This window comes from Pleuronectes platessa, chromosome 18 (genome assembly GCF_947347685.1).
Source record: "Pleuronectes platessa chromosome 18, fPlePla1.1, whole genome shotgun sequence".
Taxonomy (NCBI): Eukaryota; Metazoa; Chordata; class Actinopteri; order Pleuronectiformes; family Pleuronectidae; genus Pleuronectes; species Pleuronectes platessa.
Window position 1 is genome coordinate 3180278 of NC_070643.1, and position 22243 is coordinate 3202520.

General features: G+C 40.8%; 1 protein-coding gene across 2 annotated transcripts; it reads right to left on the reverse strand.

Moving 5' to 3' along the window:
• Positions 1-1423: 1423 nt before the first annotated feature.
• On the reverse strand, positions 1424-20860 carry lrrc3b (leucine rich repeat containing 3B). Of its 2 annotated transcripts, none has more exons than XM_053447540.1 (2): positions 20725-20860; positions 1424-6543 (listed from the first exon to the last, which is right to left on the reverse strand). In XM_053447540.1, the coding sequence occupies exon 2, from the start codon at positions 6395-6397 to the stop codon at positions 5615-5617; it is 783 nt and encodes a 260-aa protein (XP_053303515.1). In that variant the 5' UTR covers positions 6398-6543; positions 20725-20860; the 3' UTR covers positions 1424-5614. The 2 variants fall into 2 exon arrangements, with proteins under 2 accessions (XP_053303515.1, XP_053303516.1); XM_053447541.1 differs by lacking the exon at positions 20725-20860 and adding an exon at positions 20468-20514.
• Between the last annotated feature and the right edge of the window lie 1383 nt (positions 20861-22243).

The following is a 22243-nucleotide window of genomic DNA, read 5'->3' on the forward strand; positions in this document are numbered from 1 at the left end:
ATACTACAGAAAGTGAAGCTCCTGGATTTTCACGTCTCTGAAGGTCGTGCTTTCTACCTTCTCAAGGTAACAGCGCCTGCAGACAGGATACCTTTTTTTCTTTTTGAGTGAATCAATGATGGAGTGGAGAGAATTTGAGAGCACATTCATTTTCATTCAATTTCAATCAGATGCAGTGTCTCTGTAAAAGGCGACAGGGAAACACTGTTTTTAATTGAATTCCAGTCGATGAGAAATGAGACATTGTATTAAATGCTTGGCTTTCTCCCGTGTGAGAGACATTTCAATTATAAGGCAGGTTGTCATATAAACTGAACGAGGTATACAGCTCAAATATTTCTGTGGATTGTAATGCTCATTATGTAACAATTACTTGTGTCAACAGACATGCTTTCAGAGATAAATAATAGGTAATTTCAGCGCACAAGAATATTACTTCTTATTGATATTTGCTTCACAGAAAGGTAAACGGTTAAAAAGGTAGCCGTCGTTGTGGTTAATAGTTACACGTTGTGCTTTAGACTTTAAATACCTCCTGTGAGAGGGGAAGATTCTAGCTTTCAGTCATGAATTAATCATCGCAGTGAATTATAGAATGGTCTAGTGGTGAATAGAGGAACTGTACACAATCAAAGTTCATTAGCCGAATATCTTTTATGAATCTTTTTATGGGCTTTGCCATTTAAATGATAACAGCTGTAATTAAAAAAAAACTGTCAACATTTAATAGATCAATCTGTTACTCTGCTAAATGAATGTCAGCTATTAACATAACTCTCCGTAAGGGCATTTCCATCCACCTGTTCTCTGCACACATTTATTATCAACACCTCTCATCCTTCAAGGGTGGCAGGGGCCAGGAAGCATATTCCAGTTGACATTGGGGTGAGAGGCAGGGTACACCCTGGACAGGTTGCTAGTGCTGACACAAAGGGCTGCTTTCAGACATGTACCGAACTCGGAATACAGACACAAACAAACATTCCCACTCACAGTCACACCTAGGTCAAGTTGGAGTCTCCCACACAGTAGTCTGCATGTCTTTGATCCGTGGCAGGCGGAGTTCCCCCGAAAAAACACACAGACACGGAGAGAACATGCAAACTCCACACAGAGCGGCCCTGAGATTTGAACCAAGAAGCTTTTTGCTGTGACGCTACCATGTTTCCCGAGAAATAATGACAAAAATGAAAACCTTCAAACATCACTAAACTAATTTTAGCAACACAATTACCAATAATATTTTATCTTCTATATTTTCCTTTCTTTTTCAAGGAACACAATAAAGACTACATTTGGAGGCTGTATGGAGGCTCTCAGGATACCAAACGCAGCCTGTGTAGACACTGACATGTCTGTGTTATCTGTGTAAAAATCAGCTAAATCCGGCTGTGTATTTTTACAGCAAAAGAAGAACCATACATACCACGAACCAATGTCTTTATTTCATCTTCTATATGCCATGTCATTACAACAGATCCATTACAGTCAGGGTCAACTGTGAATTAGGCTATCGTACGCACCGCTCTGTCTGTGCACAGAAAACTGCAATATGGTACATCAGAATTCAATTAAAACATGTTGCATCAACACAGGTGATAGTTTCTTTTTTTATAACTTGCTAAATAAACCAAAATTAAAAGATACATGAAACAGTGAGAATCCTTAAGTAAGAGTGTTGGGAACAAAAACCAGAGGTGGAAAAATAATAAAATATCAAAATAAAAAAATTAAATGGTAAGATAAGTATTCAGGCACTTAGAAATACTTTCGGATCCTTGGCTACACTGTGCTTCATGACATTGTACATGCATTTTATAGACTATTCGGATCTTGTCTTGAAGAGTATGGAGTTGCCTCTACAAGACCACGCTAAGGGGTGTAGCACATTCAAGAACAACTAATTAAAGGGATTTCAAGTATTTTACACAACATGAACGTTCCTATTTACATGTGATCCTAGCGTTCTCTTACCACATATTCTCATTGTATACCCCCTAAGACGGCATTTTAACAACCATTACTGTACACAAATGTGACAAACAATTAAAACATTAACTGAAAAGAAATTTCACAAGATACCACTGACACCCATTATCCAACATGTCATGCAGGATTTCTTTAGGTTATTATTGAAAGTGGGTAGTAGTCATGTATACTATACTATTTAAAAGTAGTTTTTGGTGAAAATCGAATCTCTTGTACTTTTACACTTTTCCACGTGACTTTTATTGTCTTTCCCTGATCCTACGGTATATGCTTTAGTGCGCTTCAGGGACAGTAATGAGTTTTCTCTTTCTGCGCTGCCGAGAACATCACTATCCACAGTGTTATTAAAGGGAAAATGATGCACGAATTGGTAGCTTGACTTGCAATAGGAATGTGATGACTGAGATCATTGCATAGTGTGGTCTGCAATCTCCATATTTGACAAATCTGTCTGGTAAGAAAAAATGGTGTCATGGGAGAGCAAACGGTAACAATGTCCGGCTGTGACTCTCAAGGACCGACTCAAACACAAAACACCAACAAGAAGAGTCCAGGGAATCTTACATTTAGTGCTTTCTTCTGATCAGTGCAGACATACATGTAACAATAGACACTGACAACAACATAGACTTCACAAACTGTAGGAGGAAATGTTGAGTACAACACAGCCTCTCTAAAAGGTATTGTTTCACCATTACCAAAACCCTTACATACACCATATAAGACACTCTTTGTTTTTTTGACAAAATAATCTCAACTCAAGGCCTACTTTGGGCAAGTGCACACTACGAGCCTTTGGAAGTCTCACCGTGGCTGTGCTGCTCCAGCCACAAAGGGTTTCTTGTCCCTGACTGTGTTCATGAAGCTGCACGGTTCCACAAACAAACATCTGATCTCAGACAAGATGTGCTGATTATAAGATTACTATAGCTTAAAAGATCTGTGAAAGTAGACAAAATAGCTGACAAGCGGACACGAGTGATCGAGCTAGACAAGGACCAGAGTTTACCCCTCGTCTTTAACACTTGTGTGCAAACGATGGCCCCTCGTCGAAACAGGTTTTTTTTTTTTTTTTGATTGCCTATTTGCCTTTTCATTGAACCCTTATATCCTTGTATCTCTCCTCCCGTTTGATACTTGTCTCCAAGGTGCACAACAAGAACCACATCTTGATCTTGGCTATAGTGAAATCAAACAGGATTGGAAACTGATGTGTTATCTCAGAAAACTCATGTCGTGGTCAGAACAGAACCTTTCAGACTACAGGCTCCTTCAGGACAGACAACATTTGTGTGGGACAAGCCTATTTCAGAGAATTCAGTAGCATCTCAGTCTTAATCTGCAGATTGTGTTTGCTCTATTGTCATGGAATGTCATCATAAAGGGTATACTACTATCTGTACTGGCCCTGAACACTGGCATTAGATAAAGTGTGAGGTGCAGAATCAACTAATTTGAATGGGATTTCTAGGCCACTAGGAATGTTCAAATATGTTCTCTCATGTTGGATGCAAATAGGCTCCTTGATACTTCTCCAGCCATCGACTGGTAATTGGATGATGACGTTGACCCATTCCCAGTCAATGCTGAGACCATTTTGAATTAAGTGTACACTAAAACGTGTTTAATGATGATGTCAGCATTCATTTGGACTCGTGTCGAGGGTCCTTCACCAATGTGACATTCCACAGAGCTGCTGCACAGGATGCCAGGTCTAGGCAGTTGTGTCTTTCAGGAGCAGCAGAGATCTTAAGGTGCTAAATGCTGGTTCAGAGAGCTGAGCCATGTAAGAGTCTCATTAGAATGCATCTGTTGTGCCTATTGATTTAGCAAAGTTCCTCCTGGTTTTCAGTTGGCGTGGGTGTCTTATTATCCAATCCTTTCTGAGTAGTAACGGTATATGTCCAATTTTGTCTCCCTTTCAAACTTAGAAACACTCATGTGATGACAACTTGACAACCACTGATACAGACTGTAGGATGCGGTCAAAAGCTTTGAAAAGTTTGTAATTTGGCCTTGAGTTATTGTTATTAATTTTTGTTACACTATTTTCACTATTATAATATTTTTCTTACTATTTCGTCAAGGAACAGTTTTTTGGAACAAATTAAAATGCTATTGATTCTGTATCTTAACATTCAGAGTCTCCATCAGCTTAAGCTCAATTAACCAGCAAATACAAAAGTTTCAGTAAAAATTCACATTCAGAACAAATTTAAATACACATCTGAACTTTTCTTGGGCATAATGTACATAATTATTTTCCATTAAAAATACTTCTGACTTGTAAATGTCACATTTGTTAGATGCTGTTTGCCAAGATCAACTTTCTAAAGTTTAAGGGTATTTATAGTCTTAAGCAAATTGCTGTTCTTGTGGGTGATAATACGGGTGTCAATTACAAGGACTCACTATCTGACATGTTGTCTTATGGTATGGTAATTTTCTTGATGTCACCATGACATAAAAGGGCAGTTTGTCATTATGACGGAAATTCACATTTGAATGCAAAACCTTTGATATTATGATTTGATAATTCCAATAACATTTTTCCTCCATGATTACATACTAAATAATTCCATTCAAAACCTTTCATGTTTAAAATGATGCTATCTAAATATATCAATAAACACAATGAATTATACACTATGGATCTGTACCTATTTCGTGTTTCTTGTGATTCTAAAGTTGAATGTTCTACACTTTCCCTGGTCTGGTTTGTTCCATCTAACCTCTATGGTACGCAGTCAAAACTGGCCCTTGGTCCACTGGCACCACCATGGTCCAAATACCATTTCAAAATATAATAATTGATTGTTTTAAAGTTGGGATGGTTGTGAAACTCTTTTTAAATAGTCCATAAGTTTCCACCACAGAGTAAAAAGTTTAACTATGTATCAAATGATTTTAAGTCAGAATTTCTTTATTTCTTATTTGTTTCCTTTATTTGCCAAAATGTGGCTTCCACCGAAATCTCTGTAACCACTTAGTGAGTTAAGTTTGATTTCTCTAAATCAAAAGGATGTTAACACACCTCATATTCAAAGCTTTGATAGACACAATGTAAAGACATTAGTCTCCCTTAAAATATAGGGCTTCAAGTTCTGAAAAAATTTGTAATAACTACAATTCATAAATATTGTAATTTATGTTTGATTTCTCTGGGAATTGAAGATGCACTTGGTTTAACAAGTGTTTAAAAAAACTCAAAATATATCTTACTGTGGACTGAGACACCAAAACCAGGGCTCTGGGAAATAGACAATAGGATTTTTTTATCTTAAAAATATATTTCTTATTTATCATATACTCCAAATTTCATTTAAAAAGAGCCATTTTCATATCAATATTTAAACCTGAGATTCAAATATTCAAAACTCCATAATTAATTTATGTAGAAAAGATAATGTTGGTATTAGAGTGTTAGTCTGTGGCCTCCCTTCTCATCGCATCTCAAATCCGTCATGAGCAAACCCTGGTTAGGGACATACAACAATATTTCCAAAATACAAAGATTTATCAGCAATTTGATGCTCACATCACTAGTATTACAAATAGTAAACACACTTTAAAAGGGGGTCCTGTCACATAAACATTTTGGTGGTCATTAGGTGTGTGACAGCAATCAAACAACAGTGCTAATGTCGTCAGCCTCGTCAGGTTTCTTGGGTTTGCTAGGAAGAGACTTTAGGTACTCCAGGTGGCGTCGGGCGTCCTCCTGGTTCTGTCGAACATAATACACCACATATGAAATGACCATGGCAAACCAACCAAACATGGTCACCAGCATAGCATAGTCTGTGGTCCTTTTCGCCAGGTTACAGAGGTCAGTATCCACTGCCATGAAAGGTCTTCCCTCCTGGTCAAGAAGTTCTGAGCTCCTGCAAAGAACCCTAGCCGCAGCCTCGTGGTTGTGGGCCATTCCACTGATGGCCTGCTGGAGGGCGCAGTCACAATGCCAGGGGTTATCGTCCACAATGACGCGGGCCTTGAGCCGAGCAAAGGCATCCTTGTGTACGCTAGTGATACGGTTGTGGGAGAGGTCCAGCACCTGTAAGGTCGCCTCTATGCCACTGAAGGCTGCTTCGCCCAAAGTCTCCACTGCGTTGTATGAAAGATTGAGCTCCCTCAAAAGCCTTAGTCCATGGAAGGTTTGATCAGGCACGGCTCCAATTTGGTTGTGGTCCAGCCTCAGCAGGACTGTATCAACCGGGAGGCTGGGGGGGATCTCTTTGAGGCGAGACTGACTGCAGGTAACGTTGAGGCCATGGAGGTGGGGGTCGCGTTGGCAGATGCAGCCCTTTGGGCACATGCTGGCCGAGGGGAAGCACAGGGCCATGAGGACAAGGCTCTGAAGGAGCAGGCACATGGGGATGGAGCGCGACAGCCACAAGTCCAGCAAGGTCATACTGACTGGCCGTCAGCAGCATCCCGCCTGGGCCCACAACACCACCACTGGTCCCTTACACACATTGCATGTTGGCTACTGGTCCTCACTGTCTGCCCACTGGAGATACTGGAGTTTGAACTGATAGGATCATGCTGGTTTCAGGCCTGAAACAAGATCAAACAGAAAGACAAGTTGAGCCATTGATGTTAAGGGATGCTTGTAGCCTGCTCTTATTCCTGTGCAACATTGTATTTATTGTTCTATTCATCAGTAAATCTGTAAGTACATTAACTTGAATTGATTGTTGACAAATTGATAAGAGATTTTCAGAGTAACATAAAATGGTTATTGTTAGAGATTATTTAGAAAATGACCCGATTCAAGTAGTAGTGTTGTTTTTTCACAGTATTGTTTCGGAGAACATGACCAACAGAAACCATCTCAAGTTTTCCGATGACACGAAAGAGGGAAACCTCCCCATCTCTAGACAAGGCAAATGAATTTGTAAAACTTGAATCATCTACCAGCTCATTGTCTAAGCCACAAGAGATGGATTAAGTCAGTCACAAACAGAAAATCCTCAGCTTAACATGAAAGTTGAATTTACCTACAATAACTACAGTCATCCTGACCCTTAGAGACTGTGCTTCAGTAAAGTCATCAGGAAATGTTCAGTATTTATGAAGCCTGCAGATATTCAGGATCAAACTCAAATAGAGGTATTCAAATGAAGAGCTACATATTCAAGAGAAGTAACTTTTACATAAGATGCCTTGCCGGGGATATAATCATTAACAAAGACGGCAACTCAACCCTCTTTCTTATTGGCTTAGAAGGCACACATGAAACTGGAGTTGGGAAGGGCTGACTCGATAAGAAGAGCTGCACTGTTAAATCAAGGTTTTGCTTGATAATAAAAGCAGTGTATTCAAAAAAAAAAAAAAAATGTTTCTGTTGTGTTGTGTCTCCCTGTTGTCCTTGACAGAGGGAACACATGGGTGATCCTGAAAGGAAAAATACCAAAAACTGTGCAAATTGTGAATAAGAGACACTGAATAGGGGGTAGATGTAGTTGAAAAACACATACTCAGTGCCAAAAGCACCTCAGCATTTGTACTTTGTGCAATATGATGTTTTGAACAGTTGAAGGTACAGCCACCGGATGCAGAGACCTTACAGTTTGTGTTGTTTTAACTGCAACTGCTTGTCACATCTTTTCCAGCACCCATGCACTATAGATGTTTACATTCTGATTTACTCTAAGTCCTCTATGAGAACGAGAAGTTATACAGGTCCTCAGATGGGGATCCAGGGTCCTGCAGCAGTGGTACAAATTCTCCTTTTTCGCAGCTGCCCATAGCTGTATCCTAATCTGCACAGGAGTTCAGGAAGATGATAAGGTAAGTCAGTCTGTGTCATTACAAATCTAATGGCTTTGGGTTCTTCCTGTTACTTGTGCTCCCATATTCCAGGTAAATGGTTTACTCCTAGGCTATGCCCTAAGAGAGTTCCATAGATGAGACTTGTATATTCATTATCCGACACTGAGAGCTGCCTCCTTCTTTTGCACCAACCTTATCTATCGAGCCTTTTGAGGATCATTGGGGCAGGAGCCAATACCAGTGGACAAGCCTTGACAGAGATAAACACCATTCCAACATTCATCATTCCACCATTCACATCCGCTCCTTGAATATAGTCTAGTCTGAATGTAGGAAGCCAGAGTTAACATGCCTCAGCACAGAAAGGCCCTGGTCCGCCGTCAGGTTGGAACTCAGAACCATTTTGCTGGGAGGTGACAGTGCTAACTACTGCACCTCCATGCCCCCCATGTTGGTAAATGGTTTATAAAGCCCCTTTCCAGTCTGGACATCCACTCAAAGCGCTTTACAGTACAGGTTATTGCCATTCACCCATTATTACAGTGTATCAATGGGCAGCACTTTATCTATGAGAACAGCTTAGCTTCCAGGGGCAATTTGGGGTTTTGTATCTTGTCCATGGGCACTTCGGCCCTTTGAATGGGGAAGACTAGGATTGAACCGCAAGCCTTCTGGTTAGAGGAGGACCTGCTTTACGCCCCCAATCATTACAGTCTTGTTGATGCTAATTAGCAGTGTTAGATAATTCCAGTGTCAGCATGCTGGACATGGTAAATTGGTAAACACAGTCCATTTACCTCCATGTACACGTCAAACCAGTGAGATTTGGTTTGCAGTATGGACATCAGTTAATTCATCTTCTGCTAATTAGCTTTGTCAAAGTATACAGTCACTGCAGTGTAGGCGTGTAGGCGTGTGCCGTTTGAAGGCTACGCTCACACAGCACAGGTCACAAATAAATGCTGACGATCAAAACATTGGGAATAGCCTACGATATCCCAAAAATATGTTTTTGTTGTGGCTGTATTTTGAATTTTTGAGTGAAGCAAAGCTTGCTGTTTTCAGTTTATAAGTTAAATTAATCTGATCACATAGTGTCTCCTGCTCCAGACTCCACACACAGACGTGTCATTGTTATCAATTGTTTCATCTCACCATCGGAAGGAAGATGAATAAGCATATTTCTCTATATATTCTTGCAATAGCTTAATATACTGTGAATGTATTTGTATAATGGTTACAACTATTGATCATCCTGTGTCAGTGTATTCTTTATCTAGTTTATCTATCCTTAATTCATAGAATTCACAAACTTGATACAATTAACTCTAAAAACTTTCACTACATGCTCTTTCTCATCTTTATAAAAGATGATTTGTTTGAGTTTTACCAATGGTTTGATTTTAGTTTTAAGTTTACAAGCATATTTTGTATTCAAATTCAAAACAACTTTATTCGTCCCCGGAGAGCAATTCTGGGATCAAAAGATAAAGATAAAATCATCTTCATGGTCAGGTGCAGTCAAGTTCAATCAGTCAATTGCATTTCTTTTAGCAAAAGTGCATGAATCCAATTGAAGAGCCACACATTCAAAGAAACAACATTTCCAGAGAGATGTATTCTTGCAGTGGAGGGTATCATTAAAAAATATGGCAACTTCACCTTCTTTCTTATGGATTAGAATGCACGCAATACTGAAGTTGGGAGGGGTTGACTCGATAAACAGAGCCACACTTTAAAACCAAGGTTGGGCTTTAGAATAAAATATGTTCTGTTTATATGAAAAGCTAGATTCTACATGCTTAAAAGGGACACACTAGCCTGACGTTGTCAGACTCACAATTCTAGTCAGAATGTGAGTCTGAGACCGCTCCATTGGGCTGTGATTATGGGGCGTGTTTCAACTGACCAGGAAGTAAAATTCTTCTTCGCTCAATTGGATAGACCTACAACCAATCAGAGCAACGTAGTATGTGACGTATGCTAAGCAACGCATTGTGAATTATTTACTAACGCCGGGTTCACCCCGGACGCTTCAGCGCAGCGCCAAGCCTTAAATAACAGCTGGCTCCCATCCACTCCCATGTTAAAACTTTGTGCCGGTCACACCGGAGGCTGAAGCACCGCGAGGCAGCCTTGGCGCAGCGCGGTGCTTCAGCCTCCGGTGTGACTGGCACAAAGCCGTGCAGCGATCTACTGGATCAACGGGTGATATTATTAGCGCTGCCCGGCGGTTCAGCGTCGCTTCAGTGTCCGTTGTGAACAGCCAAGCGCCGGGGCGATAGGGATTAGCGCGGTGCTTTGGCGTCGCCTCCACGTTCTGTGTTCCTCTTTCAAAATGAATGCGCTGTCGATGTCTTCTAAAACAGACTCAATGGCAGCATCTACACATCTCAGCTCGCCAGCGGCAGGCATGTTTGTTGAAAACGAATTCAACCCAAGGGCACTTTGATGACGTGGTTGATTACGTTACCGTTGATCATCTGTCAATCATCGTATAAAGCCCGCCCTGACAATCTGATTGGCCCGGTCGGGGCATAATTTTTCCTCAACGGAGCGACTCCAGACCGAACTGCCCGACCTAAAATGTTGTGGGCGGGGCTAAGTTCGTCTGGCATCCAGGCTAGGGACACACTGCAACTTATGAGGCCTGAATGAGTGAATGTGGGGAGTAGCCTCCTCTTCCTCTTTGCTCTGATGTCCCTCATGATTACAGCTCACTTTAGGTGTGGGGCTTAGATGATTGTTTCTGTTGCTACATACTCTATGACTATGTATTAAAAAACATGGGCTCTCTGTGCAGCCTCGATTGACACAGGCAAATCAAACATGACAGATTAAGGATTATAAATAAGCTTCTATGTTTAAATAGTATAAGCAAAAAAAACAATAAATCATAAATAAATGGTCAGTATTTATTTATATAGCAAGTCAAGGAAAGTGAAAACATTATCCAATGGGACCATTACGGGCCCTTTCTTACTCCTGGTACAAAGCAGTGCCAAGCACAGCTCAAGTGTCTTTGCTATTTTAACAACCAAAATAGCCGACATTGTTTAAATAGAACATGCCCATCGCTATCATGGTGGTACTACAATGAGGTGTGGTCAGATGCATTGTTAGTGCATTTCTATTGAGGCTTTGAAAAGCAATTGGGCTTTGATAAAAATATTTCTTTAATTCACAGGCTTATTATCAAGATAGTTCATATGCACACTGCATGTGTAGACACAGGTGGTGTGCCTGAGCATGACGACAGACAGTTTCTCTTAGTACCTTGCAAATCCAGCATCGTTTTAACACCCCACCAAGATCAGAATCAGGGATTATTGCCAAGTAAGCTTACACATACAAGGAATTAGCTGTGGTGTGTCTGTGAAAGTATAAATATAGAAATTATGAAAAATAGGAAACAAAGTTAAGATGGGATTCTGATGGTTAATTGTACATTACACCCCAAAACACACCCACAATCAATTTAAAGGCTGATTAAACTATGTTCTTGGCACAGGGATCTCTTTTATTAGGGCACTTGGCATTCCATCCAGTAGTTTCAGCCAGAACCGAAGTGTTGCACTGACTGACGCTGCCATCCCTTCGAGCCAAATACGCCTCAAGTCAGAGGTACTCCAGCAACGCCTGCCACTTATGTATTGATTATGTACCAGTCAATTAAAGTGGAGGAGAGTAATCAGGAAAGCTGCCAAGGGACCTTTGAACGAGACTCTCTCAATTTAAAACCAAAGAGATAACATGTTTTTACTTGATTCTCTCAATACTGGATGGACCTGACTTAAAGATGCTTGCTTTTGGAAAATTGACAAATCCACATGGACTCCAATACATTGCCATAGAAAGAGATTATGTAGACATATGGTCTTAATAGAGACTTGTCATCAAGAAGCCCTGGTTTGGTAATATTTGTGTGATGTGTGTATGAAAGAACAAACACTCAAACCACATTTGACATTAAACAATTGTCTGTGTGTTCTGGACAGACTTCGGATGTCATTACACTGGCTGGTGGCTTTCTGTCCTGTGGTCTGAAACATTCCAGTCTGAACCAAAGTGATGCACTGACTGACAGTGTCGTCCGTTGGAGCCTCACAGCCACCATGACTAACCCAAAAAATAGAGCTGTCAAATGGATTTCGGAGCCTTTAGCTTGAAGGGCCTTTAGGATGAAATAACTGTGCTGCTGTGTGAAGTCTTTACATCGCTTTCACCAAAGGCCATGTCTTAGAATAAGGTCCCAAACGCTCTAGGCATGTAGATCTATATTTGAGTTTTAAGACCTCAAGCCTTCAAGTCACATAAACTACATTGTGCCTCCCTCATGCATATAGAAGCAACAACAAATGTATCCAACTAAAGAGTATTGTGTTTCCAAAGCCTAATCTTAGTCCTCAGAGCAATTGTCCAGAAACCACTGAAAGACACCACACAGGTTGTTCATTATGACCAAGATGCACTCTGTTTTTGACTCAGTTACAAATTGTGCAATCTCTGAAGATCAAACTGTAACTACATATTTGTGAGACACTTTTTAAATATTTATGGCAAATTGCTGTGGAAGAGGATGTACACAGCCGGGAAAACTTCAAACCTCTGCCCATGGCGAGAGGGTGTGAGCTCCACAACCTGTTACCTCTGTTCTAGCACTGCTGCAGTTGATGCTGGACTGTGCTGTGCTGGTTAAGTGAGGCCCTTCTTGATTTCAAACACAGAATGGTCTATTCTCTTGTTTTTCTTCCCATGAGGCACCTTTGCAAATAATCTTCTGAACTACAGACCCCACCCCATCTGATCTACAGGCTTTACCTCAGCTGTATTTGAAACAAATCCATAGTACAGTATCGGAAATCCCCTGTGTAGCATTGTTAAGCCCCAAATTGAACACAGAAGGGTCACCAATGGATTCCTCACACATGTAGCTTTGACTAATACCCTACCAACTCATGCTTTTAGAAGGTAGGACAGTTTGTATCCAGAGAACTCATGTGTCAAGTCAGAGGTACTCCAGCAATGCCTCCCACTTAAATATTGATTACGTACCAGTCAATAAAGGGGAAAGAGAGTAATCAGGAAAGCTGCCAAGGGACGTCAGAATTAGATTCACTCAATTTAAAACTGGGAAAAACAATGCTTTTACTAGTGTCTCTCAATACCAGATAGACCTGACTTGAAGATGCTACAGATTGTTTGAGGTTTGAAACATTAACTGGGACTCCCATACATGCATTCTGGGAAATTACTTCAATTGATCAGTTGTTGGCAGCAAATTAAACGCCATAGAAAAGTATTATATCAACGTATGATCATAATCAGTAAGCCCTGGTTTGGTCATATGCGGGTGACATGTGTACAAAAGTACAAGAAATGTTCATATCTGTTCTGGACAGACTTCTGACAGCATCGTACTGCCTTCCCGACCAACCACTGTGTAAGGTTGAGTGACTGTGTACCACACCGAGGCCTTGGCCGTTGTTTCAACAATTCGGGGGCTGAATCCTTCGGAGGACGTGGTCTACGATGGCTGAACCAAAATGAGATGGTCTGGTCTACAGAGTATTTCTGTGATCTGCGTCACAAGCTCGTCCTGTCCATATTGCTGTTGCCTAGCAACAGGGCTGAAGTTGTTCAAACCAAGAAAGTTTGAATGCCCCTTGGTTTGTGGAACGTATGAACTGTTACCCGTTAGGTTGAGTTGATCGTGGGATTGGTAGAGCCACGAAGGATCTCCCAGTTGGAGCCTTCGTTTCTCAGGAATGAAAAGAGAGCCTGGCCTCGCCGCTATGACGCAATTGATCTTTAAATGCTGCCTCAAAAGGATGTGGCCCCTGAATTGACACAGATCTGATTATTCAGTATGAAGCAGGTCTTAACTAGACCTGGAAATGTAGTTATTATCTCTCCTTTTAAATTCCTGATTAAAATCTGTAATCTTATACATTTCTCTGTATTTCATAAAAAATGCATATATTCTATTCATTTATTTATTTATTCATGTATTTTCAAATGTGTACTTATTGACTTTTTTATTCATTATGTTTATATTCATCCTCTTAATTTGAATGATTTATTGATTTCATATTTCAATTGGAAATTGTTTTCATACTTCCACTTTTTACCCTCCATTTAAATATCCATAAATTAATTTGTAAAACGGTTATTTTGTTTTTTAATGTAGAATGAGTTAATAATTAATTAAATGCTTTATAGCTATTTCAGTGGCTCTTGTGGTCCTCCGCATAAAATGCATTAGCCTAAAAAACTTGATATGGTGATAATATTAAGTGATACAGCTTGTTCTGCTGCTGTAGAGAAAATTACTTTTAATTTAGCTTCAAGGAATAAAGCTCCACGTTATTGTAATGTGTTGTAAACGTAATATAAACTATATTATATTAGAGCAGTAAACAGGGCTCATCCGAAGTAGGATAACGACATTGAATTGTCAATATGAAATTTGCACAACAAGCCTGACCGGAATATAAAGATTGGTTGAACATATTCATACATTTAAATAAACACAATCTGCCACTGTGTAGTTGTTGACCAGCATCACTTTACATGTAAAGGAAAATAGCGTTGCTTCTACCTGCATCTTAATTGCCTGCAATCACTGAGTGTGTGCTATGCCTGTGAAGGGAAGAGCTCCCAATCAGAATCATTAGCCGGCCGGCGAGAGGCATTACTGTCCCTCTGCTCGCCACTGTTTTTCTTTCACAAGGCAAAATCAATTACAAGGCATGACTAGCAGCTTTGATACACTGCAACCTGCGAAACCTCACAGAAAAGCTGCTTCCCTTCCTTTACCGGTTAGATCTTGAAACGTCTGATCACCTGGTCTGTAAGAAGGAGGGATTACATGTTGTCCATCAGATAACAGGCTAAAATATAAAATCGACAACACTGCTTCTATGCAGAACAAGGGATGCATAAAGACACTGGGGAAAAGACTGATGAGATTAGAGTTTAGCCAAATACTGTGGTCAAATAAAAAGATCACAACGAGAGCGTGGCCTAGAGAGGAGAGCGTGGCCTAGGGGATAGAGTGGGTGCTCTGCAACAAGAAGGTAGCCGGTTCGAATCCCACTCTATCCCATCTGCATGCCTAAGTGTCAAGATACTGCATGCCTACTGCATGCCTAAGTGTCAAGATACTGAACCCCTAAATGCCCTTCAGAAATGCTGAGTGTTCTAAAAATGTAAGTCGCTTTGGATAAAAGCGTCAGCTAAATGACATGTAATGTAACAACGGCACAATAAGTCATACGCATACGCAAGATGGCTGCTTCGCGTATCCTGCGTCCTTTGGTTGTGTAGGTTGTGCACATTCTCCAACATTAAAACGACGCATATGCAAGATGCAATACTCACACAAAGGTCGGGGCAGTAGAATTGTTAACTCTTTGTTTCTGAATCTAGAAAATGGCAAAAAAATCAATTTGAGTTAAAGAATATAGAGCCAAGCGTTCTACAATCTTTAATGTGAGTTCTGTGGTGTGCCCTCTGCTGGATTGCTCCAGTAACAGTAAGTATAAGAACAGTCACGACGCAGTTGTCAATGCGTTTGTGTGGCTAAAAAGCATGTATATTGTGGGCCTAAGAATGACTATCTTTTCTGATTAACCCTTAAGTTTGTCATTTGATAATGATTATTGTATATTATGTATATTATCCGTGATGATGTATGATGTGAAAGGGGTTGCTCACAGTGCTGAATCCACTGAAAACATTTCTGCAGTGGTTTAAGCATCTTTGGGCTGATTGCTGTTGTACTGTTTTGGTTCAGTCTCACTGCTCATCATCACTGTCACTTCCAGTCACAGCATGACGCGGTTTGTGGCACTAAAAGCACTGATTCACTCAGTGCACAACACCTCCCCACCATCAAACACCAAAGTCTATGATTAGCTGGTGAACACAGTGGAGCATTTAGCTGCTAAGGAGCCAGATATTTTCCTAATGAGACCCCACCACAGGACCCAAGTGAATGAAAACTGGACACTGAGATGAGACTGAATGCTCATGTTGCTCTGTGTCAGTCAGATGCGAAGGCATTTGCAGTAACAACTTTATAAAGTGAGACTGCAAATGTTGTGAGACTGCTCATCCTTAAGAAGCCAAGAAAGAAATCAATTAATGCAGCTTATAAAATACATTAACATATTTCCCCCAGACAGGTTAAGTGGATACTCTATGGCGTTAGAAAGTATCCAGACCACTTCACTTCACTGTGTGTTAGATTTCATTTAAAATAAATATTATTCTTTTTTGAACATAAATTTACATTCCATCCATAATGAGAACATAAAAATGTGTTTCAGGAATTTTTGCAAATTCTGTAAAATCAAATTAAATTGAGACACTTAGGCCCTTTTAAAGCAATCACAGCTTCCAGTCGTGTTGCGTAAGTCTCTAGAAGCTTTAGCTCATTCCTCCTGGCAGAACCTCTCAAACTCCATTAGACTTAATGGGAAATGTCTGAACTCATCTTCAGGTCTGTCAGATGTTCTACGAGACTTCTGTGTTGGTTAGTGTTGGGGCCTTGGTCGTACAGAAGTGGGTGTGGTTTCTTATGAACTGGGTCGGAAAAAAAAGATATGCCTCAAGGACGAACAGCAACTTCTCCTGAAGACCCCCCCCCCCCCCCAGTGTTGTGTGAGCAGTACGCCTCCTGACAGTGTTGTGCTGAAAGGTGAACTGTCACTCCAGTGTCAGGTCACAAGCACTGTGGAGCAGGTTTGCTTCAGGGACCTCGCTATATTTGGCTTCATTCATTGGTCCCTTAATTCTGACCATGTCTCCATGTCCCTGCTGCTGAGACAAGGTTACTGAGGACAGTGGGTTAGTTAAAAACATAGCTGAGCTGGGCGTCAATCTCATCCCCAATACAATGCCTCAGGAAGTAACATAAACATGTTTAGATCATTTTTGGAATTTAAAAATACATCAAATTACTCAATGCATTGTGTTAAATGAGAGGCTTCACCTAAATTAATCACAGTCTTAAGATTCCAACACAGAAACAGCACATCAAGAGAAAAAAAGACTCAAAATCTGACCAAACTTCTGAGCCTTATAACAATACTCAATAACCAATGCTACATAAACTTTTTGTGTTGAGGTCTGATACCTAGCTCTATAACATAATATAATATAATATAATATAATATATAATGAAAAATCTTTATTTTAGATTTATATACAATACTAAAATGGTCCTCAGTAGAGCGCATGTACAGTGCCTTGCATAAGTATTCACCCCCCTTGGACTTTTTCCCATTATGTACTGTTACTAACTGGAATTTAAATAGACTTAAATAAACTTTTTCCCATTTGATCAACAAAACATGCATAGTACTTTGGAGGTGCAAAATAAATGTTATTGTGACACAAACAATAATGAGAACAAAAAAGTTGACATCTGTTGGGTGCATAAGTATTCACCCCCCTGTGTCAATACTTGGTAGAACCCCCTTTCGCTGCAATTACAGCTGCAAGTCTTTTGGGGTATGTCTCTACCAGCTTTGCACATCTAGAGATGGAAAGGTTTGTCCATTCTTCTTGGAAAAAAAGATGAAGCTCAGTCAGATTGGATGGAGACCGTCTGTGAACCGCAATCTTCAAGTCTTGCCATAGATTCTCTATTGGATTGAGGTCTGGGCTTTGACTGGGCCATTTTAAGACATTAACATTCTTTAATCCAAACCATTCCTTTGTAGCTCTGGCTGTATGTTTAGGGTCATTGTCCTGCTGGAAGATGAACCTCCGCCCCAGTCTCAAGTCTTTTGCAGACTGCATCAGATTTTCTTCAAGGATTTCCCTGTATTTGGCTCCATCCATCTTTCCCTCTATTCTGACCAGTTTCCCTGTACCTGCTGAAGAGAAGCATCCCCACAGCATGATGCTACCACCACCATGTTTCACTGTTGGGATGGTGTGCTCAGGGTGATAGGCAGTGTTGGGTTTTCGCCACACATAGCGTTTTGCATTGAGGCCAAAAAGTTCAATTTTGGTCTCATCTGACCAGAGCACCTTCTTCCACATGTTTGCTGTGTCTCCCACATGGCTTCTGGCAAACTCCAAACGGGATTTTTTATGGATCCCTTTCAACAATGGCTTTCTTCTTGCCACTCTTCCATAAAGGCCAGATTGGTGGAGTAGACGACTAATAGTTGTCCTGTGGACAGATTCTCCCACCTCAGCTGTGGATCTCTGCAACTCCTCCAGAGTAACCATGGGCCTCCTGGTTGCTTCTCTGATTAATTTTCTCCTTGTCCGACTCTTCAGTTTGGGTGGACGGCCTCCTCTTGGTAGGTTTGCGGTTGTGCCATATTCTTTCCCTTTTCTTATGATGGATTTTATGGTGCTCAGAGAGATGTTCAAAGCTCTGGATATTTTTTTATAACCTAACCCTGCTTCATATTTCTCCACAACTTTATCCCTGGCCTGTTTGGTGAGCTCCTTGGTCTTCATGATGCTGTTTGTTCAGTAATGATCTCCAACAAACTCTGAGTCCGTCACAGAACAGGTGTATTTATACTGAGATTAAATTGCAGACAGGTGGACCCTATTTACTAATTATGTGACTTGCAAATGTGACTTGTGAATGCAATTGGTAGCACCAGATCTTTGTTAGGGGTTTCACAGTAAAGGGGTGAATACATATGCACTCAACACTTTTCAGATTTTTATTTGTAAATAATTGTGAAATCCATGTAATATTTCCCCCCACTTCCAAATGATGCACTATTTTGTGTTGGTCCATTACATAAACTCACAATGAAATAAATTTTAATCTGTGGTTATACCATGACAAAATGTAGAAAAGTCCAAAGGGGGTGAATACTTATGCAAGGCACTGTACATCCACCAGGGCCCAACAATTCCCTCAAATTCAACCAAGTTGCACCAATGCTCAGGTTTAAGTTCCCAAAATCTGCCTGATTCTCTTTATCAAGATACATTAATTAGTCTTTGGAAATCAATGAAAATGTCCACAAAAAGTCCTATCTCACAATAAAGTAAAAAAAAAAAAAAAGTTTTCTTTCCTGACCCATATGTCATCCTTCCACCAAATTTCATGGAAATCTACCCAGTAGTTTTTTTTTTCTGTAATCTTACTTGTAAACAAACATAGAAACCAACAAACATATGAACAGACAAGGGTGAAAAGACAAGCTCCTTGGCAGAGGTTATAATCAACAAGATTACTGGGGAGATTTATATGGATCCCTGTGCTGCTGCAAGTCTCCTTGCCTGCAGCCACTTATAAAACAATGATGATAACGGATGAAGTCAATCAATGATCGTGATCATCATTCACAAGTTCCAACTTGACTGGGAAGAAAAATTGCCTTTCATTCCTTTGAACCTTTTATTTGAAAACACAAATGAGTTTCCTTTGCACTGGGAACTGATTTGGGCATTTTCCTCTATTTCCCCCCCATTTTATAAATGAAAACATGATTGGTAAAACAGAAGAAAATGATAGTGGAACTATTAGTTGTGTTCTTTACTTTGAAAATGTAATTAAACAAACTGTGTCGGAGATGTGAAGTATCTTACAAACAGGTAAATCTGCTTTGTAATATGATGTGTAATCTTAATGCAGTTTGGCTTATACTAAGAACTGAGTAATGTGACTTACTCTGCAATTTGATTTCGGCTTTCAGAATTGGTTTGCTACTCCAACTGTGTTCCAAAGAGTCAGGTTTTTCTAAAAGTTATTGATAGACAGGGTGTGTGTAGACGCCCTGACTATCAACACTGCGTTAAATAGACTGGCTCCAATAGAGGAGGTCTCCCCACCATCTCCATGCAAATGAGCCTGGACTCCATCACTGTTTGGGGCTTCCCCTCGTCTGTCAGGAGTCTGCTTGCTGTGATTGTGAAAGGCTGCATGAGACGATCTGATTCAACACGGAAAATCCTGATATGAGCACAGCGGGGGATGGGGGGGGCGGGCACCCTGAATCTCTGGATGATCCAGCTGTTGCCTCACAACAGGCAACAGCTGGATCATCGTGAAAAACAACCGTTAAACTGCCGAATGCTCTCGATCTATTTAAAGACGAGGCTCAGTTAACACTGTCTGTCCATGACCGGTGCAAATGAACGATGAGCTCCGCAAACAGACGTAACGTCACCAGCCTCTGAATCCGAATAAATCCAACGTTATCTGAATTGTTGCTTCGTTACACGATATGAATGGAGAGAACGTCAACGTCACACAGAACTTCATGCAATTATTTCACAATTTTATAAATCCATCTTTACTGGCACACAACAGTGAGGCCGATTGCACACTTAGACACCTGTGCTTATTCTAGAGGAGTGATGTTGTAATTCGGCACCAAATTAACGAAGCCAGGCTTAGATATTACTTCGATATCTTAACTTTGATAATGAATCGCACTGCTTGCTGCCGCCCTCCACGGTGCATTTAATGTGGAAAAGGTCGGAAGAAACTGCAGGCGAAGCACGAATAAAGTTGGAAATTGCAAAAAAGATATCAATTAATTATGGGTTAATTTCGGGCCGAATTAATGTATGCCATTTGACTGTTAAAATGTAGATTTGTATATATATTTCATACTGTCCAATTTCGATTATTATCAAAAGAAAAATGAAATGGAATATTTTATAATGGCGTCTGGCAGAATGTCGCCTGTGAAAACATCACGGACCAGCCTACCTGAGGTGCCAACACCAAGCCACAGCTTTGTGCTGTGCGATGCTCAGAAACGATCCAATGCACAACGACTTAGAAAAGTCCACACGCACGACATCCTCTCATGTGTGGATCATACATCACAGATGTCTGCAAGAATGCCTTCGTGCAAACAAAAAGAACGACAGCAGAGGACAGACAAACACACAGACACCCACAGACACACACACACAGATACACACACACACACAGGAGCAACAGGCGACACACAGTGAGCTCACCAGCGGTCAGAGTGTGAGCTGCAGCCGCACGGCTCATGTCACATGGAGGAGTGGACCCAGCCCGTCTGCTCCTGGATCCGCTCACTGACGCACCAGTCGCAGTGTGAACTCGCATCTTTGGCTCCCGGTGTAAAACACCGCACAGGAGTGAATGGAAAGGAAGGGAGGGGTTCGTGGAGTGAAGTCACCGGGAAACAGGGGCGGCACCAGTTCCGGTGCCAGCTTTCAGAGTAAAATGAAGGCTGGTGCCACAGCAACAGATGTGGCACCAGCCTTCATTCAGTGTAAAGATGGACATATATGAACAAATATCCCATATAGGTAAACAGTTTTGGCCGCACATCCCACACATCCCACATCCCCCAGGCGAAAGATGGCACTAAGTTGGTTAGCACCTGTTAGTTAGGCAGGTCGGCCGACTTCATCCTTTCGCCAGTTTAATTGAGCATTTAGCTGCTAAGGAGCCAGATATGTCCCTAATGAGACCTCACCACAGGACCCAAGTGAATGCAAACTGGCCACTGAGATGAGTCTGAATGCTCATGTTGCTCTGTGTCAGTCGGATGGATTAACACAACTCTCAACTGTTTGTCGAAGGCATTCGCAGTAACAACTTTATAAAGTGAGACCACATTTTGTGAGACTGCTCATCCTCAAGAGGCCAAGACAAATATATTAATGCAGCTTAAAGAGATATTAACATATTTCCCCAGACAGGTTAAGTGGATATTCTGTGGCTTCATAAAGTATTCAGACCACTTGACTTCACTTGTAAGATTCCCTTTTAAATAAATATTGTCCTTTTTTGGAGCATGAATTTGCAATTCACATTCCATCCATTTAATTCTTCAAATTCCGTGCGTTTTTTCCTGACTGTGCCTGAGTGCTCCTCCTTCGTTTAATATGATAGATCTACATAAAGGGGAGGATAAACTATGCTCTGGACATTTTATTGACAAGTGCTTGCAAACATTTCCACCACAGTGTGGCATCAATCAGAATCAGTGAACAGTGCATGACCCATTCTCTAGTTCCCACGCATTATCATTACATACAAAAATTACTATATCCATCCATTCATATACACATACATACATACAAAAATGCAGACAACCAAACAATAGAATAACTAGAGATCATTCATAACAAGCCTATATGTGAGTTTTCAGCAGCTGCTTAAAGCTAACCGCAGATTCAGTTGGTCTGATGGATTCGGGAAGGCTGATCCAAAGTTTAAGAGCTACAACTGCAAACGACCATTCACCTCTGGATTTAAAATAAGTACAGGACAGATAGAAGGCCTTAATCAGATGATCGGAGTGGCCGAGCCCCAGAGTAGGGGTTCAACAGTTCTGTTATACAAGCAGGGGCCAGGCCATGTACGATAATCTTTCTCCTCCTCCTCTTTCCCCTGAATGGTCATAACACCAACTGGATGGATATGGTGAAGCCACGAAACCAACTGGACACACTGAGTAAACAACTGGTTCAAGGATAGGACTTTTTATGTGCATTTTTC